General features: G+C 36.8%; 1 protein-coding gene across 1 annotated transcript; it reads right to left on the minus strand.

The window, feature by feature from the left end:
- Positions 1–648: 648 nt before the first annotated feature.
- LOC137620452 (uncharacterized) lies at positions 649–2,348 on the minus strand. The gene has a single exon (XM_068350613.1). It carries the CDS (start codon positions 2,293–2,295, stop codon positions 1,114–1,116), a length of 1,182 nt encoding a protein of 393 aa, XP_068206714.1. The 5' UTR covers positions 2,296–2,348; the 3' UTR covers positions 649–1,113.
- Between the last annotated feature and the right edge of the window lie 19,639 nt (positions 2,349–21,987).

The raw sequence follows: 21,987 nt of genomic DNA on the forward strand, positions 1-21,987 counted from the left end.
AAGGACTAGGATGAACAAAATAGAGGCAATCCTGTGCTCACTTTGATCTGAAAGGATGAAAAACAAACGAGAAATCACGTAAGTGCAAACAGAGGGCCATTAAATCTTCTAAAAGTAAACATATACTGTACTCACAAAAAGGGGGTCATTAATAACAAAGGCGCAATATGAAAAAAAGTAGAATGGATAAAAATCAAGAGAAAGGGCATTAACGCATCACTTGCAAAGAGAGGAAAATGAAGGAAGAAGGATCTACATACATTTTATTAAAAAAAAGTTTGGCAAAAATGGTTAATAACAAATAAAATGGGAGACCATAGGAAGAAGCAAATAAACCAATATGTCATTGGTTTTGCAATTTCATATCAATAAAACAAAAGTTGAGAACCCCATTTTTTTCAATATCACATTTAAATGATGGTTTTTTAAGTCATAATTGGATTGATATGCAGATGAAAATCGACAGAAGAAGAAAAAATCTATATCTAAATCACATAACTATAACTATAACATATATATTAACAGAAATGAGTAGTTTTCATATAAAATAACGATGAAAAAGTTATCAATATTGACATAGAATAACAAATACATAACTAGATTAAAAAAGAACGTTCAAATGAATGTACTAGATAGACTGGTGTCACAGAAAAAATCAGTTAATTTTCCTCAACATTAGGCTTATTTTTACTAATTGATATATAAAAGGCAGCTACATTCATCTAAAAATGTAAGGTTCAAACAAAGCTACAATTAAATCTAATGTCTACTACTTACTGTATACAGGAGTAAAATAATAGATATCGCGGCAATATTAATGCTCCACTTGTCCAAGTTTTTGTAAAATGATCAGTGTGTTAATGAAAATGACAATATCTACAATGTGAAAAAGAATTAGGTCAAGAAACCAATCGCTCGATCTTTTCCTTAAACGAAAATAAGTTTAAAACTCCGACATATAGTTCAGCGTTATGGTTATTCTAATTGCTTGAGAAATTAGGTGAAGAAATTTTTACTCATAATACAAATCTAAATGAAATTTGTTTTGTACTTAAATCTAAAGGTATTTAGAATGCTACTTACATAAACTTCAACTTTGATCTTAAATTGACATTACTTAGGTAAGTCAATGGAAGACCTGAGAACATTTAAGATTTCTTGAACATAAGTAGTGGCAGTTTCCTTGATCATTTTCTGAGTGTAGTAATCGAGGGAATACGATAACTTTCCTCTGAAGGTGTGGATAGTGTGTTGGCAAAGAGACGGCATGAAATGGCAGGACACGGATCTCATAATTTTCGAGGCTTCAACAACAGGACCTGTACCGGGGAAGACTGTCGACAAATCGCCCATATTAGTAACACAATAATGGTTGTCGTTCGTAGAAGGTAACTTCAAGCGATTAAGGAGACCGTTGGCTAAGATGAGAAGTCGCAAACGTTCACTGATGGGTTGTACTATGAGTGGATGACGAGTCTCATTCAACTGATGTAGAATAGTAGCATGGATCAGCCTAGCACAGTCCCAAAAACCGTCGAAATGTTCTGGTTTGACAACGAAGTTCACGTCCAGCAAGGAAATGTGACAGCCAAATGTATCTGGTTGCTTTTCCTTAGGCCAATAACGTCTCATGTTGATGGCCTGGAGGTAGTTCACAGAAGTGGACTTAACAGATGGATCCTTGGCTGTAATCATTTTATATATGGCTAAATTTGAAGCTGTGATGAAAGCTGAATTGAGAGTTACGCTTTCTTTTTTGCAACGCAGGAGAAGCCTTTCAGTTGTTTTTTCATCTAGCTCGTTGTGAAGAACATTGGTTGCCGCAGAGCAACATATCGGCATGCGATAATGTCGCGTAAAATTCCTGACGAAGGCGCCGTAGGCTAAAATTCCTTTATAGAACCTTCTGATAATGATATGGAATAAATCCCACGTGTTGGAAACAGCATCGGCAAGTCTATCGTGTAAGGGCTCGGCAAAATAACCCTCTTGCTGCATGTCAATGTCTTTTCCTTCCATCATGCAGTTTAAGACATTCAAGAAGATTCTGCAGAATTTCATGTTAGTCGTACCATCTGTGACGTTGTGGTGGAATCCAAAAATACTTACATATTTATATTTGGTATCTTCGCTGTTACTGCTGGGGTCCTTCCCTACATCGTGGGTGACTGTGATGAAACGCACAAACCACAAGGGTCCTTTGTCCATTCGGTACCTCCGCTTGAGCAGGTCTTCTATGGTGGTATCGATGCTGCTACTGATCAACTCCTCGACGTCTACTTTCTCCGTCTCCATCTCCCGCCACCAGTGATCTCCCCGATGATGCCCTAACACTAAGCGAAGGTGTAGCATCTTCCTGTGGATGCAAATATTACATTATGAATAAAGTGTAAATGCCACAAATTATTTGTCTATAATTAAATGCATCAATCAAGCTACATCGTAAATTAAACACACAATATCATCAGCTTCTAATCAATTATACTAAGACCCACGTAGATACAAAGAAAAAAGAGCAAGTTATTGTTCTATTCATCTTTTGAATGTTGAGTCAGAGATGACACTTGCAAAACACTTCCCCTGCTGCAAGGTGAAATAAATCAGGATTACATTTTGTTTATCACCTGAATGGTACATTTTATTTTAAGCATCGCTTGTCTATTAACCTTACATTCTTACATCCATTTTCATTCTGCATATAGTTTTGTGACCATTCAACCAAACACCTATTACCTTTCCATTAGAATGGTGAAATCGGGAACCTCTTCAAATAATCATGAAAAAAATCACCAAAGGTACGAATTTACTTTACAGATTCTGTACAGGTTTGCTTATTGCACAAGGCTTCCGTTTTCGGCATATGCTTTCAATACATGGTAGCACAGTATAATGATTAGATGGCAATGTAACTTCCATGCTAAATAGTACTGTACATCATATTTACAAGTAAAGGAATCTTTTTATTCATACCAATAAATCCAGCTTTATAATATTGCATCATTAAAACTTCTCAAAGATGGTTTAGTCACTTATTACACAGAGAAATTCTTAAAGTTACTGCAATACATCACCTTATACAAACATCACACAATAAACATCTTGATTTGACTATTCAATAAACCATTTGTATGTAGGTATCTCTTGACCTCGTAGATGTATTGTATTAACCTTCGTAATCATTGGCATTTCCTGATTGTTTAAAACATTCCTAAAAGATAGATAGAGTTGCTTTTTAGAGAGAGAGAGAGAGAGAGAGAGAGAGAGAGAGAGAGAGAGAGAGAGAGAGAGAGAGAGAGAGAGAGAGAGATAAAGTAACAAGTTACCAAAAGATTTTCACTGCGTACTACCTATTGACTTCTGTGTTTTCCAAAATCGTTTGGGATTATAAAAGTCTCCCTATAATTTTACAATTGAATCTTTTGAATGAACTAGAAAATAACTAAAAGACTTTATTCTGCTGATCAATATTACATTTGTGAGTTTCCATTCATTTAGTTCTTAGTTTTCCTTTAACAAACAAATAGTGCCAATTTATATTCATCTTTTCCAAATATTACTGAAAGCCATTTGCAATTCAAGTAAACTGTTACCTATTCTTATGTAAATTGCAATATATCCCCTATGAAAAGGTCTATAACCTTATGATCATTGATATAACAATATGCTGTGCTTGATCACTATGCAAAATATCATTGTTGCTTTACATAATAATTGATTAATAATCTTGAGAAGCTGGTCTAGTGTAGAGTAAATACAGTGGTTTATTAATGATTTTATTTAGATTTTATTTGTGTATTGAAGAGATGAATAGCCAGCTCTTAAAATGAGCTCCTCTCATGTAGACGTAGGTGTGTTATATAAATTACGTAAGACTATTCTTTATTCAAGTTAGTATATTTAAGTTTACGTTATCTTTAAGAATTAACCTTTTATTTCACGTATTTTTGTTACGAAGTCTTACATGATCTTTTTGAAAGTTTTTTTATCATACACTATATGAACAAGGGCTTATGTAATTTTCTATATTTTTTATGAGGTATTGCATCAGGTTTGAGAGAAAATGTTCAGTACCATAGGCCTTGGAAATGTTGTGAAAAATCTCGTGATAGGATATTATCTTTTTTTTTATTTCGGGGACAAAAGGGCGGGCGGAGCTACCTGACTGAGAGAGTTGTCTGTTGTGGCGTGAGTAGCGTTTGAGAGAGCAATACTTAGTAACTCTGACGCTTATGCCCGGCCCCAGATGCTTCCCAAATCTCTGGGACATTTCCGGAAGTAGCTAGGTGACCCCCAGTGTTACAAGACAGATAGAGAATTGCAGCCTTAAGGGGACCGTCCGCCATGTCCGCCACTTTTTTTTTTTTAATTATCTAAAATACTCTATTTCTATATATGTTTAGACATATATAATACCTTCATCATATAAAAATTTCAAGTCATTTGATCAAAAACTCTTTGATTTATTAGAAAAAATCATGATTTCAAAAAAAAAAAATTAGGTACATTTTCTCCACTAATATGACATCAATTGTATTAAAACTTATCCTATAAAAATTACTTTATAAACCGAACAATTCTGTGAGACGAAATTTTGATTTTCCTTTTTTTATGAAATTTTTATTCATTTTTCCTCGTCTAGACGCAAAATAATCACGAAAAAAAGTAAAAAGCAAAACAAAATTCCGTCGCACAAAATTGTGGGATTTTTATACCTCTTTTCAATGATATATTTCTCTCTAGAATCGAACAATAAATAAATGAGAAAAATGTACCTAAGTGTGAATAAGTATGTTTTTGAGTTATGAGCTCCCAAAGATTTGCAACAAATTTTCGTTTCTTTTATAAAAGAAATCAAGATAAAATTATTATGATACCCTTACTTGTACTTTCATTGTTTATTCCTACATAAACGCACCCTAAACGAAGTATTTAAACCCTAAGTTTACTATTACTCTTGGCGTAAGGGTGTCATGAGTTGCCAGTGGCCTCTCATTGCTGCCAGTGTTTTAGTTATCATGTTTCAGCTTTGTACTCTTATTCATGTTTCCCCTCTCTTCTTGGTCTTTTTTTCTTGCTCTCTGCTTACCTTTTGTTCCTTCTATGCCTATAGGTAACATTGGCCTTGCTGTAAAGTTCCCGAGGACATTGTGAAAACACAATATGCTGTTCTCGTAGCTCATAGTTTTCGATCACCTACCCTCTACCAATGCCTTCCATTTCTGCCAGATGTACGAGATTTCGAAACATAAGTGAAAGAATTGCTATATATATGCCAAAATAAACACACAAAGACGATTCTTTCAAACTCAATCTAGCAAACGACGCAGTAAGGATGACGTCATTATTTAAAGGCTGCTATATCCTTATTACTTGTAAAAATAATTGGCTGAAACATTTGGAGAGCATGTATGATATGTTTTTGCATACATAGAAGCAATAAAACTATTTTCTATTTCTGAAAGTTGGTATGCCAAAACACCATGGCAGACAGTCCCCTTAAGACAGAAAACTTCCCCTCTCTCTCTCTTGCACGCAGCTCAGAGTATTGTTTTAAAAGTGTCCTCTCCTAAGTGACTGTGTTCCCAAAAGCAAATCATGTGTTGAAAAGATATGTAAGACGAAATGGTGATTTTGAATTCATTGTATTAGGGTGTGTTGGCATTGTGTAAGGTTTTTGTAACTGGTCCTCTAGGAAGGTTAGGTATTTGCATTGTGATCTGGTTATCTGTTTTCATTAAGTATCAATCTTGAATATTGTATTATTCAGATTTTATTTCAAGCTTTTGTATAATTTACATTGCATTATTTCTTTTGTCAAAGTCTAAGATTTATTCAGTCTTAATATCTCAAGTCAAGTCATTATATAATTTTCAGATCGTATTATTCCAATCACCATTGTTTAGAATAGTTACGCTCGTATCCTGTTAAAGAATCGTAATGAGTTTGGTTTGAATATGTGTTAATAATAATTACCTAGTTTTGTTTTAAGTGTACTTAAGAGACCTTTAGATATTCAGTGTTTTATATATTGCTGTCTGGGAGTTATTTAACTGTCTCAGGGTTTGTGTATTAATATTTTAAAGTGTCACAGTTTTAATGTAAAAACAAACAAATGAGTTTGGAATCAGAGTTGATTAACTTGCCAGTAGTAGTATATATTATATTACATGTTTGGTTCCGTCAGGAGCCATCGTATGATATATTTTTTGGTTCCCAGACCCGGGAGTCATCATAGTATAATATATATTTTGGTGCCCAGACCCTTGGGATCGAGTGAGTCTGTTTTAAATATTGGTGATAACAGAGTCGTGTTTTGATTGAAGGTTTGAATAAATTTAGTGTTGATAGGATTTTGTGTATAATTTGGACATATTTTTGGTAAAGAATTTGATATTGTTAAATTACAAGATAGCATATTTCAATTTTCAAGAGTTTTTGAATAACCCAAGTGTTCACAAATTGTCAAAAGCTAATGTAACTAAAGTTCAGTGGCTCTATCTTAATGGCATGTGGCGGCCATGCAGCGAGTGAGATGATGAAAGCCCAAATAAATTTTCTAGCCTTAGAAGCTTTGATAAACTTGGGAAAGTTGTCGGATGAGAATATTGTAGAAGCTCATGAACTGTTGGAGGAAGCTGAGGAAGAATTTTTAACGAAGCAAAGAGCGGTTGACACACAAACTGAAGGCATGAAAGCAGATAAGGGTGTAGAGATTGATTCGACGAATTAAAACGGAGGAGAAGTTGATCAAGTTAAATATGATGGCAAAAGAGAAGGAAATGGAAGCAAGATGAGAAGAAGAAGAGAGAGAAGAAACGCGACGCGAGAAGGAAATGGAAGAAAAAGAACGAGAAGCCATAGAGATCGTAAGACACGCAAGGTTAAAGGAAGCAATGCGGGAAGAAAAAGAGAGAAGACAGGATGAAAAAGAGAAGGAAGAAGTGAGGTATGCATGGGAGTTGTAGTTGGTGAATGCCCGTGCTCAGTTGATAACGCAAACCGAGACGGCCCCTACTAAGCAGGAGGCAGTGTTTAATGTGTCGGAAGCCCAGAGGTTAATTCCAAGGTTCACAGATGAGACTCCAGATGAGTTCTTCACTCATTTTGAAATGGTCACAGTGAAGATGAAATGGCAAGAAAATAAATGGTCTGTGTTATTGCAGAGTGTGCTCTTTGGGAAAGGCTGCAGTGCTTACTTATCCTTATCTCAGGACCAGAGGAGGGAGTATCAAGAAGTGAAGAGGAGTGTGTTGCAAGTGTATCAGATGACCCCTGAATATTATAATGAAAGATCCGAAGTTTGAAAAAGGACGATGTTTTAAGAGATGGACAGAAGGTGCTAACGTAAAGGGAATAGCTGATTTAGAAGAACTGATAATACTAGAGCTGTATCTTCAAGGAATTCAGGAACATATTAGAACATACTTGAGAGAGAGAGAGGTGAAGAAACTTAATAAAGCCGCTTCGCTGAGTGAAGATTATAATATTATCAGTCGTAAACCCTCCTCGGGTATGAAGTTTCAACCGTCGTTCCGACCCCGTGTCAAGTATTCGCCGAACCATGAAAACCAGTTCGGTAATAACTACAGGAACAAGTTCACCAATAGCAACGGAAGTAGCACTGGGACTGTCCCTAAATAGAATGTGATAGTACCTCAGCAACAAATGTCGAATCATCCTCCTTCGAGTATCGTGAAAGATGTGCAGAAGGTTCATATTGTCTGTTTTAAATGTGGCAAGAGAGGCCATATCAGTAAGAAATGTTGGTCAAACCAACAGAAAGCAGTCGCCCAAGTGATTAAGGATAATTCGATTTTACAGAATATGAAGATGAAGAAGCAATCGGAAAAGAACGGAGAGGAAAATAAACCAGCTAACGTTTACATGATGGACAGGACGAACCCAAACAGCATGGATGCCTTTAAATCATATATTTAAGAAGATATGTTAGCAACAATAGATGGTAGTGAGGGAACCCTGGTTAGGATATTGAGCGACACAGGTTGTAACCATAGTGTAGTGGTACGTGGAGTACACCCGTTGGTGGAACAGTCTCTCGCAGGGGACATTGTTATTTTGAAGGGAATAGGAGGTGAGGAGGTGACCCCTCTTTGCCGTTTAAAACTGTCATGCGAGTTGGTGACAGGTAATTTTGATTGTGCAATAAAGGATTCATCGGCTGTTGAAGGAGTAGACGTCCTGCTGGGTAATGAGGTTGGTGGAGCACTGTTCGTGCCTTGTCCCATTGTAATGGAGAAACCTTTGAAGTAGAGTCCTACGACTGAACTCGAGAAGGACTACCCGTCTCTGTTTCCTAGTTGTGTTACGACTAGGAGTATGAAGAAAAAAGTGGCTGCTGAAGAAGAAAAAGAAATTGAAGGAGTGGTGAACTTGGAGGATTTGTTTTCCAAAGAAGAGGATTCCTGAGATGATATGCAGGAAGAGAACTTAAGAGTAAGCCAGAGCGAAGAGGAATGACAGACGAGTGGACAAGAGGACAAAGAAGAAAAAGAAATCGAAGGAGCAATGAACCTGCATGATTTGTTTTCCGAAGAAGAGGATTCCCTTGGCGGTCAGCTAGAAGAGAACTCAAGAGTAGGCCTGAGCGAAGAAAGAGGAATGACAGACGTGCGGACAAGAGGACAAAGAAGAAATGGACTTGGAAGAAATAGAAAATTCAATGTTGGAAGTAGGACAAGTGAGTAGGAAAAGGCTGATAGGATTGCAACGGAAGGATGCAATGCTATCAGAGTTATTGTACCGTGCGGTGGACAAGACATAAGCACCGCAGTCTCCGACCTGTTATTATCTTAGGGATGGGTTGCGTATGAGGAAGCATAGTCCCGCCGATATCCCTGGAACTGCTGAATGGGGGATATATTGGCAGATATTAATTTCCACAGCGGTGAGAAGACAGGTGATCGTGATAGAGCACGAGGCAAGACATATGGGGATAAGGAAGACGACGGAGAAGATAATGAAACACTTTTTCGGGTCTGGCATGCATAAGGACGTGAGCCAGTTTCGCCGAGCATGTCACGTATATCAAATGGCTGGAAAGCCGAACGAGTACATCAAGGAAGCTCTCTTACGCCATATGGAAGTACGAGAAGTACGCGGACCGAAGAAAATGTTGGCAGAAAAAAGGAAGGCCCTAGAGGAAATGGATGGAGAAAATGTCAAGGATTTTAGAAAGGAATCAGTGATTTAAGGAAATTTTCCTTAGAAGGCATGAAGATGATGAATTAAGGATGAACGAGGAAAAGGTTTGGTAGGAAGAGTACCAACAGACAGGTTGCAGGAACCTTCAGCAAAGGACCAAAGAGAATGTTGGCAGGAAAAGGGAATGATCAAGAGGAAAAGGACGAAAGAAATGTCAAGGATTTGAGGAAATGAATCGGCGAGTTAAGGAAATTTTTCCTAGAAGACGTGAAAATGAGTCAAGGACGGACGGAGAAAAGGTTTGTTATGAAGAGTACGAACAGATAGTTTACGGTAGAATGACATGTGACTCCCTCTCGCCAACGAGTTCCCAGAACCATTTCGTATTTTTGAGGAGAGCTGTGACCGGACCTACGTTATTGAGATACCAGGAAAGAGGAGAATTCTGAGGAAGGCCATATTAACTTCGAAACCGAGACTTGAAGTACCGGATTTCACTGAGAAATTCCTTATCTAAGTGGATGTGTCAGATAATGGGATTGAATCTGCCTTACTGCAAGAAGGAAAGGAAGGAATTCTTCATCCTGTGTGTCTTATGTCATCGAAGATGAAGAAGCAGCAACAAGCCTGCTCGATAGTTGAAAAGAATCTGTTGGTGTTAGTCACCGTGATAAGGAAGGTTGGAATTTACGTAGATCGACCACAGAATGAGATTACATTGTACTCGTACCATAATCCTTTAACTATTGTGAATAAGATGAAAAAATAATCGTTATGTTTGCAACCATATTGTATTAATGTAAAACATATATCAGGTAAAGATAACATGGTTACAGATTATTTATCTTGGGTTAAATCAATGGATTCAGTCCCGGAATAAATGATCTTTTTGGGGGGGGAGCTATCATACGAAGCTGGTCTAGTGTAAAGTAAATACAGTAGTTTAGTAATGATTTTATTTATATTTTATTTGCGCATTGAAGAGATGAATAGCCAGTTCTTGAAATGATCTCCTCTCATGTAGACATAGGTGTGTTATGTAACTTACGTAAGACTTTGGTCATTAATTTCATTGTATTCCTTATTCAAGTGAGAATATGTAAATTTACGTTATTTTTAAGAAATAACTTTTTACTTCACATATTTTTGTTACGAAGTCTTATGTAGACTGTTTGAGAGTGTTATTTGATCATATTCGATATGAACAAGGGCATATGTAATGTTCTTTAATGTTTTATGAGGTATTGCGTCAGGTTTAAGAGAGAATGTTCAGTACTCCGGGCATTGGAAGTTTCACGAAAGACCTAGTAATAGGATGTTATCTTTTTTTATTTCGGTGACAAAAGGATGGGCAGAACTAGCTGACTGAGGGACCAGTCTGGTGTGGCGTGAGTAGCATTCAAGAGAGCAATACTTGGTAACTCTGACGCTTATGCCCAGCCCCCACATATCCCAAATCTCTGGGAAGTTTCTAGAAGTAGCTAGGTTTTATATATAAAGGCGACCCCCAGTGTTACATTGGCAGATAGAGAATTGCAGCCTTAAGACAGACAATTCCCCTCTCCCTCTCTCACACGCAGCTCAGAGTATTGTTTTAAAAGTGTTCAGTACCTATACTGTGTCCGCTCCTAAGTGACTCTGTGCCTCAAACCAAATCGTGTGTTGAAAAAACACGTAAGACGAAACGGTTATTTTGAATTCGTTGTATTAGGGTGAGTGTTGGCATTGTGTGAGGTTTTTGTAACTGATCCTGTAGAAAGGTTAGTTATTTGTATTGTGATCTGGTTATCTATTTTCATTAAGTATCAAACTTGAATATTGTATTACTCTGATTTCATTTCAAGCTTTTGTATAATTTACATTGCATTATTTCTTTTGTCTTAGTCTAAGATTTATTCAGACTTTATATCTCAAGTCAAGTCATTAATATAATTTTCAAATCATATCAGTTTTGTCTTAATCTAAGTTTTGTTCAGACTTACAATTTCCAGTGATTCATTTTGTTATTATGTAAATTCTTTTCAAAGTGTTGCAATTTATATAGAATGTATTTATTTTTGCAAAGAGTGTATTATTCCAATCACCATTGTTTAGAATAGTTACGCTTGTATCCTGTTAAGTGTTTGGTTTGTGTACATCATAATAATAATTACCTAGTTTTGTTTTGAGAATACTTAAGAAACCTTTGGATATTCAGTTTTATTTATTGCTGTCTGGGAGTTACTTAACTGTCTCGGGGTTCGTGTATTAATATCGTAAAGTATAACAGTTTTAATGTAAAAGTAAACAAGTGAGTTTGGAATTTGAGAGGTTGAGTAACTTGTCAGTAGTAGTATATATCATATTTTATATTTGGTTTCCAGTCACGAGCCATCCTATATTATATTTTTTGGTGCCCAAACCCAGGAGCCATCTTAGTATAATAATATATAATGCATCATTCTGATAAGATAAAAAAAATATAAGGCAACATACTATTTATTGTTACACATTCTGCACATGCAAATACAAAGCGCTCAAATTACTATTTGCAGAACATCTATTAGAACATCGAACCTATTATGTCAGGTGAGCAGAACTTTCAACAGGACTCCTATCTGCTTTTATCCAGAAAAGACCGATTAGAATCCTTGTTCTGACCTTTATGCTAGATAAACGAGTTTTTTCGAAGGAAAAACCCTGCGGCGTGTTTGATAGTCCTGAGACGTGACTGAATGCCACTCTGCAACGGAACACAACGTTGCACTCCATAAATATTTATCATTTGTCCTCAAAGAAAATAATCACTTTACTCCCAATAAAATTTATACCTTCTTTTCTGAAGAAATGGTGATAAAATAGCTTTATTGATTTTCACATTTGCTGACTCCTGACATAACATGCAAGTGTAAAATTATAATGAGTATATTCCCATTAAAATTAAGCATTGTATTTTCTTGATAAATAAAAAGAAATGTGTCAATCTGGAAAGAACATAAAGGGATATTCCTTTAAACTCAAAACCTCTGAATCCAAATATATTTTTCTGAAAGCTTTACATAATAAATAATACAGTAGTTTGAATACTTAAGATGTCTTATGAAAGATTTTACTAAAGAAAAAAAAAAGAAGTTTAATATTCATTGGTTTACCACAGTAATAATGTTTGTACTGGGCCGTAAGACCAAGTGACGTTTAATAAGGGAATTTAGAAGGTCAAAGCAACCCCTGCAAACGACTCAGTTTACCGATCAAGCAGTCGACTGGACAGTTTACGAGAGAGAGAGAGAGAGAGAGAGAGAGAGAGAGAGAGAGAGAGAGAGAGAGAGAGAGAGAGAGAGAGAGAGATATTTGGGCGTTGCAGCGTAGGGGAAGGGATCGTCATTAAGCACCAAAATGCAACCTTTTGGAAAACCCAACAGCAAAAGATGAAAGAGGTTGGACAAAAAAAAAAAAAAAAAAAAAAAACAAGATATGGGATGAAGGATGATGCAAAGATCCTTTAGTACTACGGCACTGCTTCCCTACGAGACATACGACCCTGTTTCTTCCACACACACAATTAGTTCTAAAGTGATGGCGAGTAAATGCAACTGAAGACCGCTTTATATTGGTCTAAATATCTCATACAAAACAATGGCCACATGGATTAACAAAAAGCCGGCAGTCCTTGTTATACCACACATGGCAACACTACTTAGAAGTTTGATATTTTTTATAACGATTAATTTAAAAAACAAAAATGTTTTCTAGAAAGTGACTTCCTTTTCATTTCTACTGTCGTTCTCTGAATTTTTCTTTCCTGGTCTGTTTTTCCTGATTCTTTTTAGATATCGTCCCTTAGAATGAGAAAAGGTCGTTAGCCTTTTCCACTTATTTCATTTCAGGTTTAAACAAGAATGACCTATGCATAAAATGTTTTTTTTTTTTTTTTTTTTTTTTTTTTTTTTTTACAGACTACAGGTATCACATTTGGTATCGCTTTTTACATCTTTCCCCTATGGCAGTGCTGTACGAAATGAAGTGAAGAGTTCACAATAAAATAAACCACAATTTACTTGCGTTTCATTAGGACAAAACAAAAGTGAGTCACATTTTATATGCCTTTCATTAGGATAAAACAAAAGACTGTAATGGTCCCATATAACTTACATAATTCATAACCTCCAATGAAACGGGAATTGGACAGTATTCATGAGCTGCAAGGTCAAGCTTCTTTTTCATAAAAGCGAAAATTCGGGTTATTGATCTTACATAGCGTCGTAAGTCCTTCTCATCTTATAAAAGGGATTTTGACGAAGGAAAAATCTATTTCTGGGCGAGGAACCTGTGTTCCCCAATGATATTTAAGAGGAGGACTACGGCTTATTAGAGGTACACTTTAAGAGGTTAAGGTTTGATGATGGGAGAACACAAACAAGACACCTTTGGGGTATCTTTCGGGTAGGCCTATGTTGGAAAAATCCTTGGGAACGAACGTAGTGCATTTTATTCATGTATGGTAGTAGGCATACATATTGACACTGTATAAGCTTTTTAAGACTTACTTTAGTCTTAAGTAACAAATATCGGAAGAAATAAAAAGTGAGAAATTAGTGATAATTTGAGAGTTCTAAAGAGGTGTAGAAGGAGACCTGGTACAGATATAAATAGATGTTTTAGGATGAATGAGCGGCATCCCCAAACCTTCTTGGACTCTTAGTTTGCCACTTATTTGCCCACGTGGATGGCTATGTAGCACATCCACGTACCACTTGCCTAAACAAAGGAGCAATGAGATATGTCTAGCGAACCAGGTTGGAACAAATACCATATGAGGGACGTGATATCAAGTGATCTGGGAAGTCGTAACAAGGAGTACAGGATAGGCAATGACGTTAAGGGTTGGTTATACTTGTCTCTGCAGGACGAGATTGTGCTGTGGTTGCCTCTAGTTTCATCCCGAGATGCATATATACACTCTTGACTCTGCTCCAGCACCTGCAGAGACAATGGGATGGCAGGCAAGTTCAATGGGTAACTGTGCCAAACTTGCCGATGCTCGATGTACTATGTCTCTCAGAAATGAAGTTTAACCTATTTCAAGTTTTAGTTTAATTTCATCAGTTTCGGTAATTGTTTACGTTTAAAACCCTCTATTTAATATATACCTGTTGTTGCTCCTCTGAAAGTAAAAAAGTATCGCCGGAACGATGACTCAAATGGCTGGCGTCAAGTTGGAATAAGGCAAAGTGAGTTAGTTACGTAGAGGTCCCGTTTTCAACGCTCAGGCACATGGTATTACCTAGGCAACACATAGGCATGAATTTGGAAATATACCGCGTTTTTCACAGACGTTTATGTTCTCATTTGCAAGGACAGATTCATCCTGTTATATCTGCAATGCATGGATTCTTAAATTCTTCTTGGAGGTAGTAGGTTGGCCAGGGCACTAGCCACCCATTGAGATACTGCAGCTAGAGAGTTATTGGATCCTTTGACTGGCCAGACAGTAATACACTGGATCCCTCTCTCTGGTTATGGCTCATTTTTTCTTTGCCTACACATACACTGAATAGTGTGGCCTATTCTTTACACATTCTCGTCTTTCCTCATACACCTAACAACACTGAGATTACCAAACACTTCTTCTTCGATCAAGGGGGTGATTACTGCATTGTAATTATTCAGTGGTTACTTTCTTCTTGGTAAGGGTGGAAGAGACTCTTTAGATATGGTAAGCAGCTCTTCTAGGAGAAGGACACTCCAAAATCAAACCATTGTTCTCTAGTCTTGGGTAGTGTCATAAGCCTCTGTACCATGGTCTTCCAGTGTTTTGGGTTGGAGTTCTCTTGCTTGAGGGTACACTTGGGCACACTATTCAATCTTATATCTTATTTTATATTTTCAATTTTTTAATTTTTGTTCTTCCTCTTGTTTTTTTTAAATGGTGTGTTGGGCAGGCTTGATAGAAAGGCAATGGATACCTGGTGGTTTATCAAGAGGTTGTCTTTTCCTTATCTGGTTCTTTTACTTCGCAAAACCATCCTTACTGTCCTCCCTTCAGTTGAAGTGGCTATCCCAGAGGGTATTTAGCCTTGCATCGTGTATCGGCTCCTCCAAGTTGACCATTTTTTTTTACTTTTTTTCTATAGTCTATGGGTTTGATCAATCACTTTATTTATATTTCTGTACATATTGTTCTTGTTATCATTCTTGTCAATTTGGTTTTTAAGTATGATGTATATTTTTTATCACCATTAATTCTTATGGTCTCTGGAGACATTGAGCAGAATTCAGGACCAGTTTACCTATTTCTCATGCAAGTAAATCTTAAGCTATGATCGGAAGGATATTTCTGTAGATTAGAGAGAGAGAGAGAGAGAGAGAGAGAGAGAGAGAGAGAGAGAGAGAGAGAGAGAGAGAGAGAGAGATTTTACAAAAATATTTTTCGTGTGTATAAATATTATTATTTGAGCTTTACTCATAAATTATAATAAAAATGTCCCGTTACTTGGAAATTTTTCAAAACTTTTTGTCTTGGCTGATCCCCACCATTTAATCAATTTAATTCAAAATCATATAATAGACTATGGTTTTCAGATTAGAGATAAAGTCATCATTACCTCAAAACCTATATCATAAATCGTATCTTCATCAGTAAATAATCTCAAAATAGCTTACAAAATTAATGAGAGTCACTTAAACATGAGAGGCTATAAAACGGATTTTGACATAAGGAAAAAATCTAATTTTTGGGCGAGATAGCCATGTCGTCCTGCTGGAAGTTCCTCAAAGGCACTTTTCTACTTGGGATATTTCTGCGAGTGATATACCATATAATTTTACCTAAGTATCACCACAGGGTTATATCCCCTGGAGCGAATATACCGAAAGATATCGTGTATGAAACAGGGACGTGTTTAAAACAAGCCACGGCTATCCTTCCCCGAATGGAGTTAACCTTGTCTCGAAGGATATGTGATAGTGTTAGATATGTTGTCGAGAGAGCCGTTACAACTCTGATACTAATGTGTTGCAAATATGTTCGCTGGTTCACCATTCCTTCTAGCGACGTCATCTTGATGGATTTGCTTCGAGAGTTTCTGCTTATTTTTCTAGCTTTTTTGGAGTGATTTTAAGATCATAGATGCTTCTGCTTCTTTCTCATCGCTCAAGTTGAGTACTATTTCCTTTTGTGTTGGAGAATTTCCTGTCTCCACCCTTGTGTTTTTGTGCTGAGCGTCCGTTATTTGTCCTCGGCCATTGCATGGCCGAGGCCGGAGGATCTTGTCTCCAAATCACTCAGATTTGCATATTAGCTCCTTTCTAGTCTTGTAAAAGTGTGTTTTGGATTTTTTTTTTTTTTTTTACAATAGGTGTATGATTAGAGGTTAAACCTTTTGCTATTTTTTGCATGTTTGTATTCCATCAGTCCTGACTTAGGCTAACTGGCCAAGACTGGTTTACGTGTACTTATGAACCCTCACCTGCGACCACGTGACCTCATGGTTTTTGTGAGGCCATCTATCCTATCATGTTATCGATACGTCGTAGTGGGGAGCTGCAGCCCTGAAGGTACCTCTGGGAGCAGTGGATGGTGTTTTACTGTTGTCTTTGGGCGACAGTATTTCACTTTTCTACTTAGCTTTAGTGTTTGGCCAGGTGGCACAGGTTGTAAGGACTTGTTCCCTATGTCTACACTCTGTTAATACCTTAGAACAAAACCAACCTTGCTTTAATATTGGCAGTTAGACCTTCCTTTCATGTCACCTTACCTATTTACTAGGCATCCTTTCTTAGTTTTTGGTATACTGGCAGCCAGTTGTGAGGACTCGTTCTCTGTGTCTACTTACTGTAGATCCCTTGGAACAACATATTAGTTTTAATACTACAGTTAGGCCTTCATATCCTGCTGCTTCACCCTTTTCTAAGTCTACCTTCCTTCCCCTTCCCTCCCCCTTGCCTTGCTAGTCTTGTCCTGGTTGCTGTGGAACATAGTTCCCTTCCAGTCCTGTTTTCCCTGGCATTTGAGGCACCCTTAGTTGCTATATAGATGGACATAATAGCTTGTGAGCTATCTAATCTAGTTTGGGTAGACGAGTTATTATTCCGCTCCTGGGTTAATTCTCTCTGCCCCCTTAGAGACCTTGGGTGGTCTAGCTGTCCCTTCCCCTTCCTAAGTAGGCCACAAATCCTTCACTGTCCTTGGAACTACAATTCCTTTATCTAGTCTACATTCCCTAGCATCTGAGCATCCCTCATCTGTTATATAGGCTAGGCTAGCCTACACAGTGGGTTTCTTATGGCCTAACCCTATCTGGGCAAAGAACTAGAACCCCTTGGGGGTTCTCCTTTGCTGCCCTATCAGCTGCCAAGTCTCTGACTCTAGCTTTTGATCCTGAGCTATGTATGTCGTGCTGTGGAGTCTTGAATGCTTTGCATGGTTGGAAGCTCCCTGGCCTAATTACTTACTATTTGGCCATACTTCCAGTCCTGTCAGCTTGATTTCTTCTAGCTTTGGATGTGGGTAGGTTAGGGGGTACCCCATCTTGCCGCCTTAGCAGCAACCTTGGACTAGTCACCTGCCTCTTTTTCCTCTTCCATATCTGAGGAACATCCTCCTCCAAAGTTGGTCGATTGGATACCTCCTAGTTGTCAAGATCTCCCTTGAATTTACAAATTCATGGTGTCCTGGCCGTATTTTACGACTCTCATTATTTTAAAGGGTTACCCCCCATCCTCATGATTTAATGTTAACAACCAGGTTCTTTGGCAGATTCATTCATCTACTGCCTTCTATTGACCTGTGCCTTCCCCCTTTCCCGTGGTCTGTTTCCATATAGGGTCGTCCACTTTCTTTCTGTCTTGACTACGCCACCGCTACATTGTGACGACATTCATATGGGTAATGAAAGGTCAGTTCATAGAGCTATGGTTGCTAGGAATATCTGCCTCCTTAGAGACGGCTGCTGCCACCTCAGGCGCAGCCGCTGCTGGCTTAGGCAGGATGGTATGTGAATTTACTGCCTTATGTTCTCTAATAGACCGATTTTAGGGGAAATGGTGTTCCACTGATGTGAACCTATCTCCCTATTCTACCACACTGTAGAGTCCTTTTGGAATTATGAGCTGTTTGGCATGAGCTTCCACTAGAGTGTAGCTTTAGTCATAGCTAGTGTAGGTAGAAAAATGTTCAATTTAGACATTATCTTAGGAAATTTTTTCTTGTAAGAAGTTTTTTCCTTTATAACATATGATATGCAAAATTTTTTGGTACACTATTTGTACTCGCTGAAAATTTTCTATAAACGGCAATGTGTGAAAACAGCAGTTCAGTTACTCTCTTCCTCAGTGGCTAATTACATAAAATTTTGTAGCGACAAACCTTTATTGAAAAGTCAGTTTTGTAATGAAACATCTGATCGTATATCTTTGATTGATAGTTGGTTTGATTTGAATAACTCATGCATGAAATATGATATGGTAAGGAAAGGTAGAGCTGCTTTCTTGAACAGTCCATGTCAAGTCAAAATACTTGATCAAACGATTGATTTTGCTAATAATGCTAAAGTGAAAGGCAAAATGTTTCCGTTCCAGTAAAAGTATTATAATATAACATGTTGCATCAACTATATAGATTAGAATTCTTGTTGACAAGACGACTATGGCAAGACACAGTCGTCGAACATCTCTTTTCTTTCATACGACAAACTGGCCATTGCCATGGTCATTCGTCCCCTTTGTAATTAAAATATAGACTAGGGTTATTCATAGTGGGTAGGGACAATAGTTAACGAGTCAGGGTCCTAATGTTTGTAATAATGATGAAGCTACTGTACATCTTGTGTCGCTACTGAATGCTTAAATGTAAGTGATACATCTCAAAGCTCAAATGAAGCACCTTCTGATGGTTAACAATGAGATCGAGACCGAGGATGATCAAGTAGAATATCTAATAGAGATAAAATCTGAAGCATTGATAGGAAATGAGGCCTTAAGTTATTTAGGAGGGTTCGTACCTTTCAGATTTAGAAATAAGTATGCATCATTAGGCTCAGCTGATGTAGATGAAACAGGTGACAAGTGGATATCATATGTAAAGCGAAAGGTATTGTATAGGCAATCTAATCATGTTAGAGAAAATCTACAAGAAATGGAAGATTTATTTCAAATTTTTTATGGAGATGCTCTAAATGGAATCGAAGCCGTTTCATATCATATTGATATATTCAAGGCCGCCAATATTGATGTTGCGGAGATCATGAGCTTTATTATTAGATGGAAGCTTCATGTTTTGATAGAAATATTAAGCATAACAATTGAGACCTATCCACTTTCTGGATAGCGTATGTTGGCATGATAGGATGAATATTGCTCTTATGGGCAACTCGAGAAGGAAACTAGCTTTTTCACCATTATGTAATAAGGTTAATGAATCCTAGGTGTTTTTCTTATGATAATATCAACTATGCAAGACTCATGCTAGTATACTATTCCCGACTGTTATAGTAAGAAAATGATCAACCTGAAGTATTTGGCAGTTTCTTGAAGCCCCAGTTCTCTGTCCGAATGTCAGAAACAAATAACTTAGGATACTTACCAATAGATCAAGCCATAAAAGAAAAACAAAAAAATAATGATACTCAAACAACGGGAGGTATTTCCCGGTTTAGTCTTGCCCCAGAAGCAGTGAAAAGGTATTGCATAACAGCAGAATATAGAAGTTAATGTTTATTTCTTATGTAGACTTTTACTGAATTAGGTGTCAGTTCTCTTCACCCCGACCTGTTTACAACAAGAATGAAATACAATGAGTATGGAGGGTCATCAGTAGTGAATGTAATTAGAAACTGGATAGATTCTTTAGCAAAAGAAAATTAGTTATTCGTTAATTTTACAGGAAAAATAGACAATTTAATAATTTAAGAGACTTAATGAATGCACTCAAAATGGGAGAAAATCAATAGGGAATTTAAGAAGGAGAGACTAAGAAACATCCCTACTACAAAGAAATTTAATAACTGTAAGATAGAGCAGTCCTTTTGAAAGACGAATAAGCTTTATTTGATAAAATATTCATAAGTCAACAAGCTCGAAATCTTGAAAAGAAATGGGTTTTATCTCATTCCTTAGAACCTCTTCAATTGCCTTTAGCAAGGCCCGAGGGATTACATAAATCTAACGAAGCTTCCTTTAGAAACATTTTGCGAAAGGATGTGCCTACAGCTGAATATATTCTAGAGCATTTTCCAACAAATATTGATGGTATGCATCTAGTTCAAAATGTATAAGGTAATTTAGCAATATTTGAGGAAACTGCTTTTGATTTGTTTTTCATGATTTTAAATGAAGTTGAAGGAAGTGAAAAAATTGAAGCTGTATTTGACAACTATCAATAAAAAGTAGGCGATAAATGGTTCTAGAATAAAAGTCACGCATAAAAAAATTAAAATGCCATTTAATAAAATATATGGATCTTGCATTACAATAAAATGGTCCTAACTCTTGAACAAGGCATCTTACAGAATTTTATAGGGATAAAAAAGCTTTAAATTTTATATTGATAGTTAAATAATCAATATATTGTTTTAATAATGTTATTAGGATTCTGATATTATATAGCTAATTTTCATGAAAATTTTTAGTTATACATAAAATAGGGCATTAACCCTTTTACCCCCAAAGGACGTACTGGTACGTTTCACAAAAGCCATCCCTTTACCCCCATGGACGTACCGGTACGTCCTTGCAAAAAAATGCTATAAAAATTTGTTTTTCATATTTTTTGATAATTTTTTGAGAAAATTCAGGCATTTTCCAAGAGAATGGGACCAACCTGACCTCTCTATGACAAAAATTAAGGCTGTTAGAGCAATTTAAATAAAATATACTGCAAAATGTGCTTGGAAAAAAATAACCCCCTGGGGGTTAAGGGTGGGAAATTTCCAAATACCCCGGGGGTAAAAGGTTGTAAAGTAATAATATTCAGATTCTGCGTTTCTCGTATTCCTCACGTTAATAGCTCTCCGCAAAAAGAAAAAAAAATAATAAAAAAGTCTAAAAAGGATTTTGTAAACAACCTTTGCGGAAAATGTGTTATGTGTAAACTACACAAAACACCATTTTTTTCAAGGCTATCATACATATTCTATAACCAGGGAGCCTACTCCTCTTGGGAATAAATGTAATCCTTTGGCCCTAATTTGCACCGAAAAGAATGACTGGCTCAAGGACTGTTACGACCACAACATGAGCTTCTTGTACTTTTGAATTGCTTTTCAAGATGAATACACCTAATGTCTTTGAGGGTTTGCAATATTCACTGCTATTGTTCTTTTCTCCCCGGGATATTCCAAGTTCAAGGTAGACTGTTCTCATGGAGGATAGCTTGAGCATCATTGGGATGACGCATCACTTTTATCTCTTATCTCGAGCCATTATGATGAGTAGGTATAACAACCAAACAAGGTTCACTGACATTTACAGTCAGAGAAAGAGAGAGAAGGGATGAGTTATTCCTGCTTATAGATGGTCACTTAATGGAAAAAAGGGCCAAGTTTCACGTTTTTCCCAAGCTGTCTTTTCTTTCCTTCCATGGTTTAAAATAATTTCAATATTTCCTTAATTAAACGGTATAAACATTATTTCAAAATGCAATGGAAGCTAGAAAAAATTATATATAACCATGAATTTCTGCTTATTTTCCTTACACATCTTGAGTTATATTATTCTATTCTTCCTCATAGCATGGAGACTAAAAACTAACAAATAAAATCCAATTAGATATGTTTCTCAAGATTTGGTGTTAATCACGTATAGTAAACAGAACACTAGTACCTTAATGAACGATATCTCCTCTCCTAT

The sequence above is a fragment of the Palaemon carinicauda genome, chromosome 2 (assembly GCF_036898095.1).
Source record: "Palaemon carinicauda isolate YSFRI2023 chromosome 2, ASM3689809v2, whole genome shotgun sequence".
Lineage (NCBI taxonomy): Eukaryota > Metazoa > Arthropoda > Malacostraca > Decapoda > Palaemonidae > Palaemon > Palaemon carinicauda.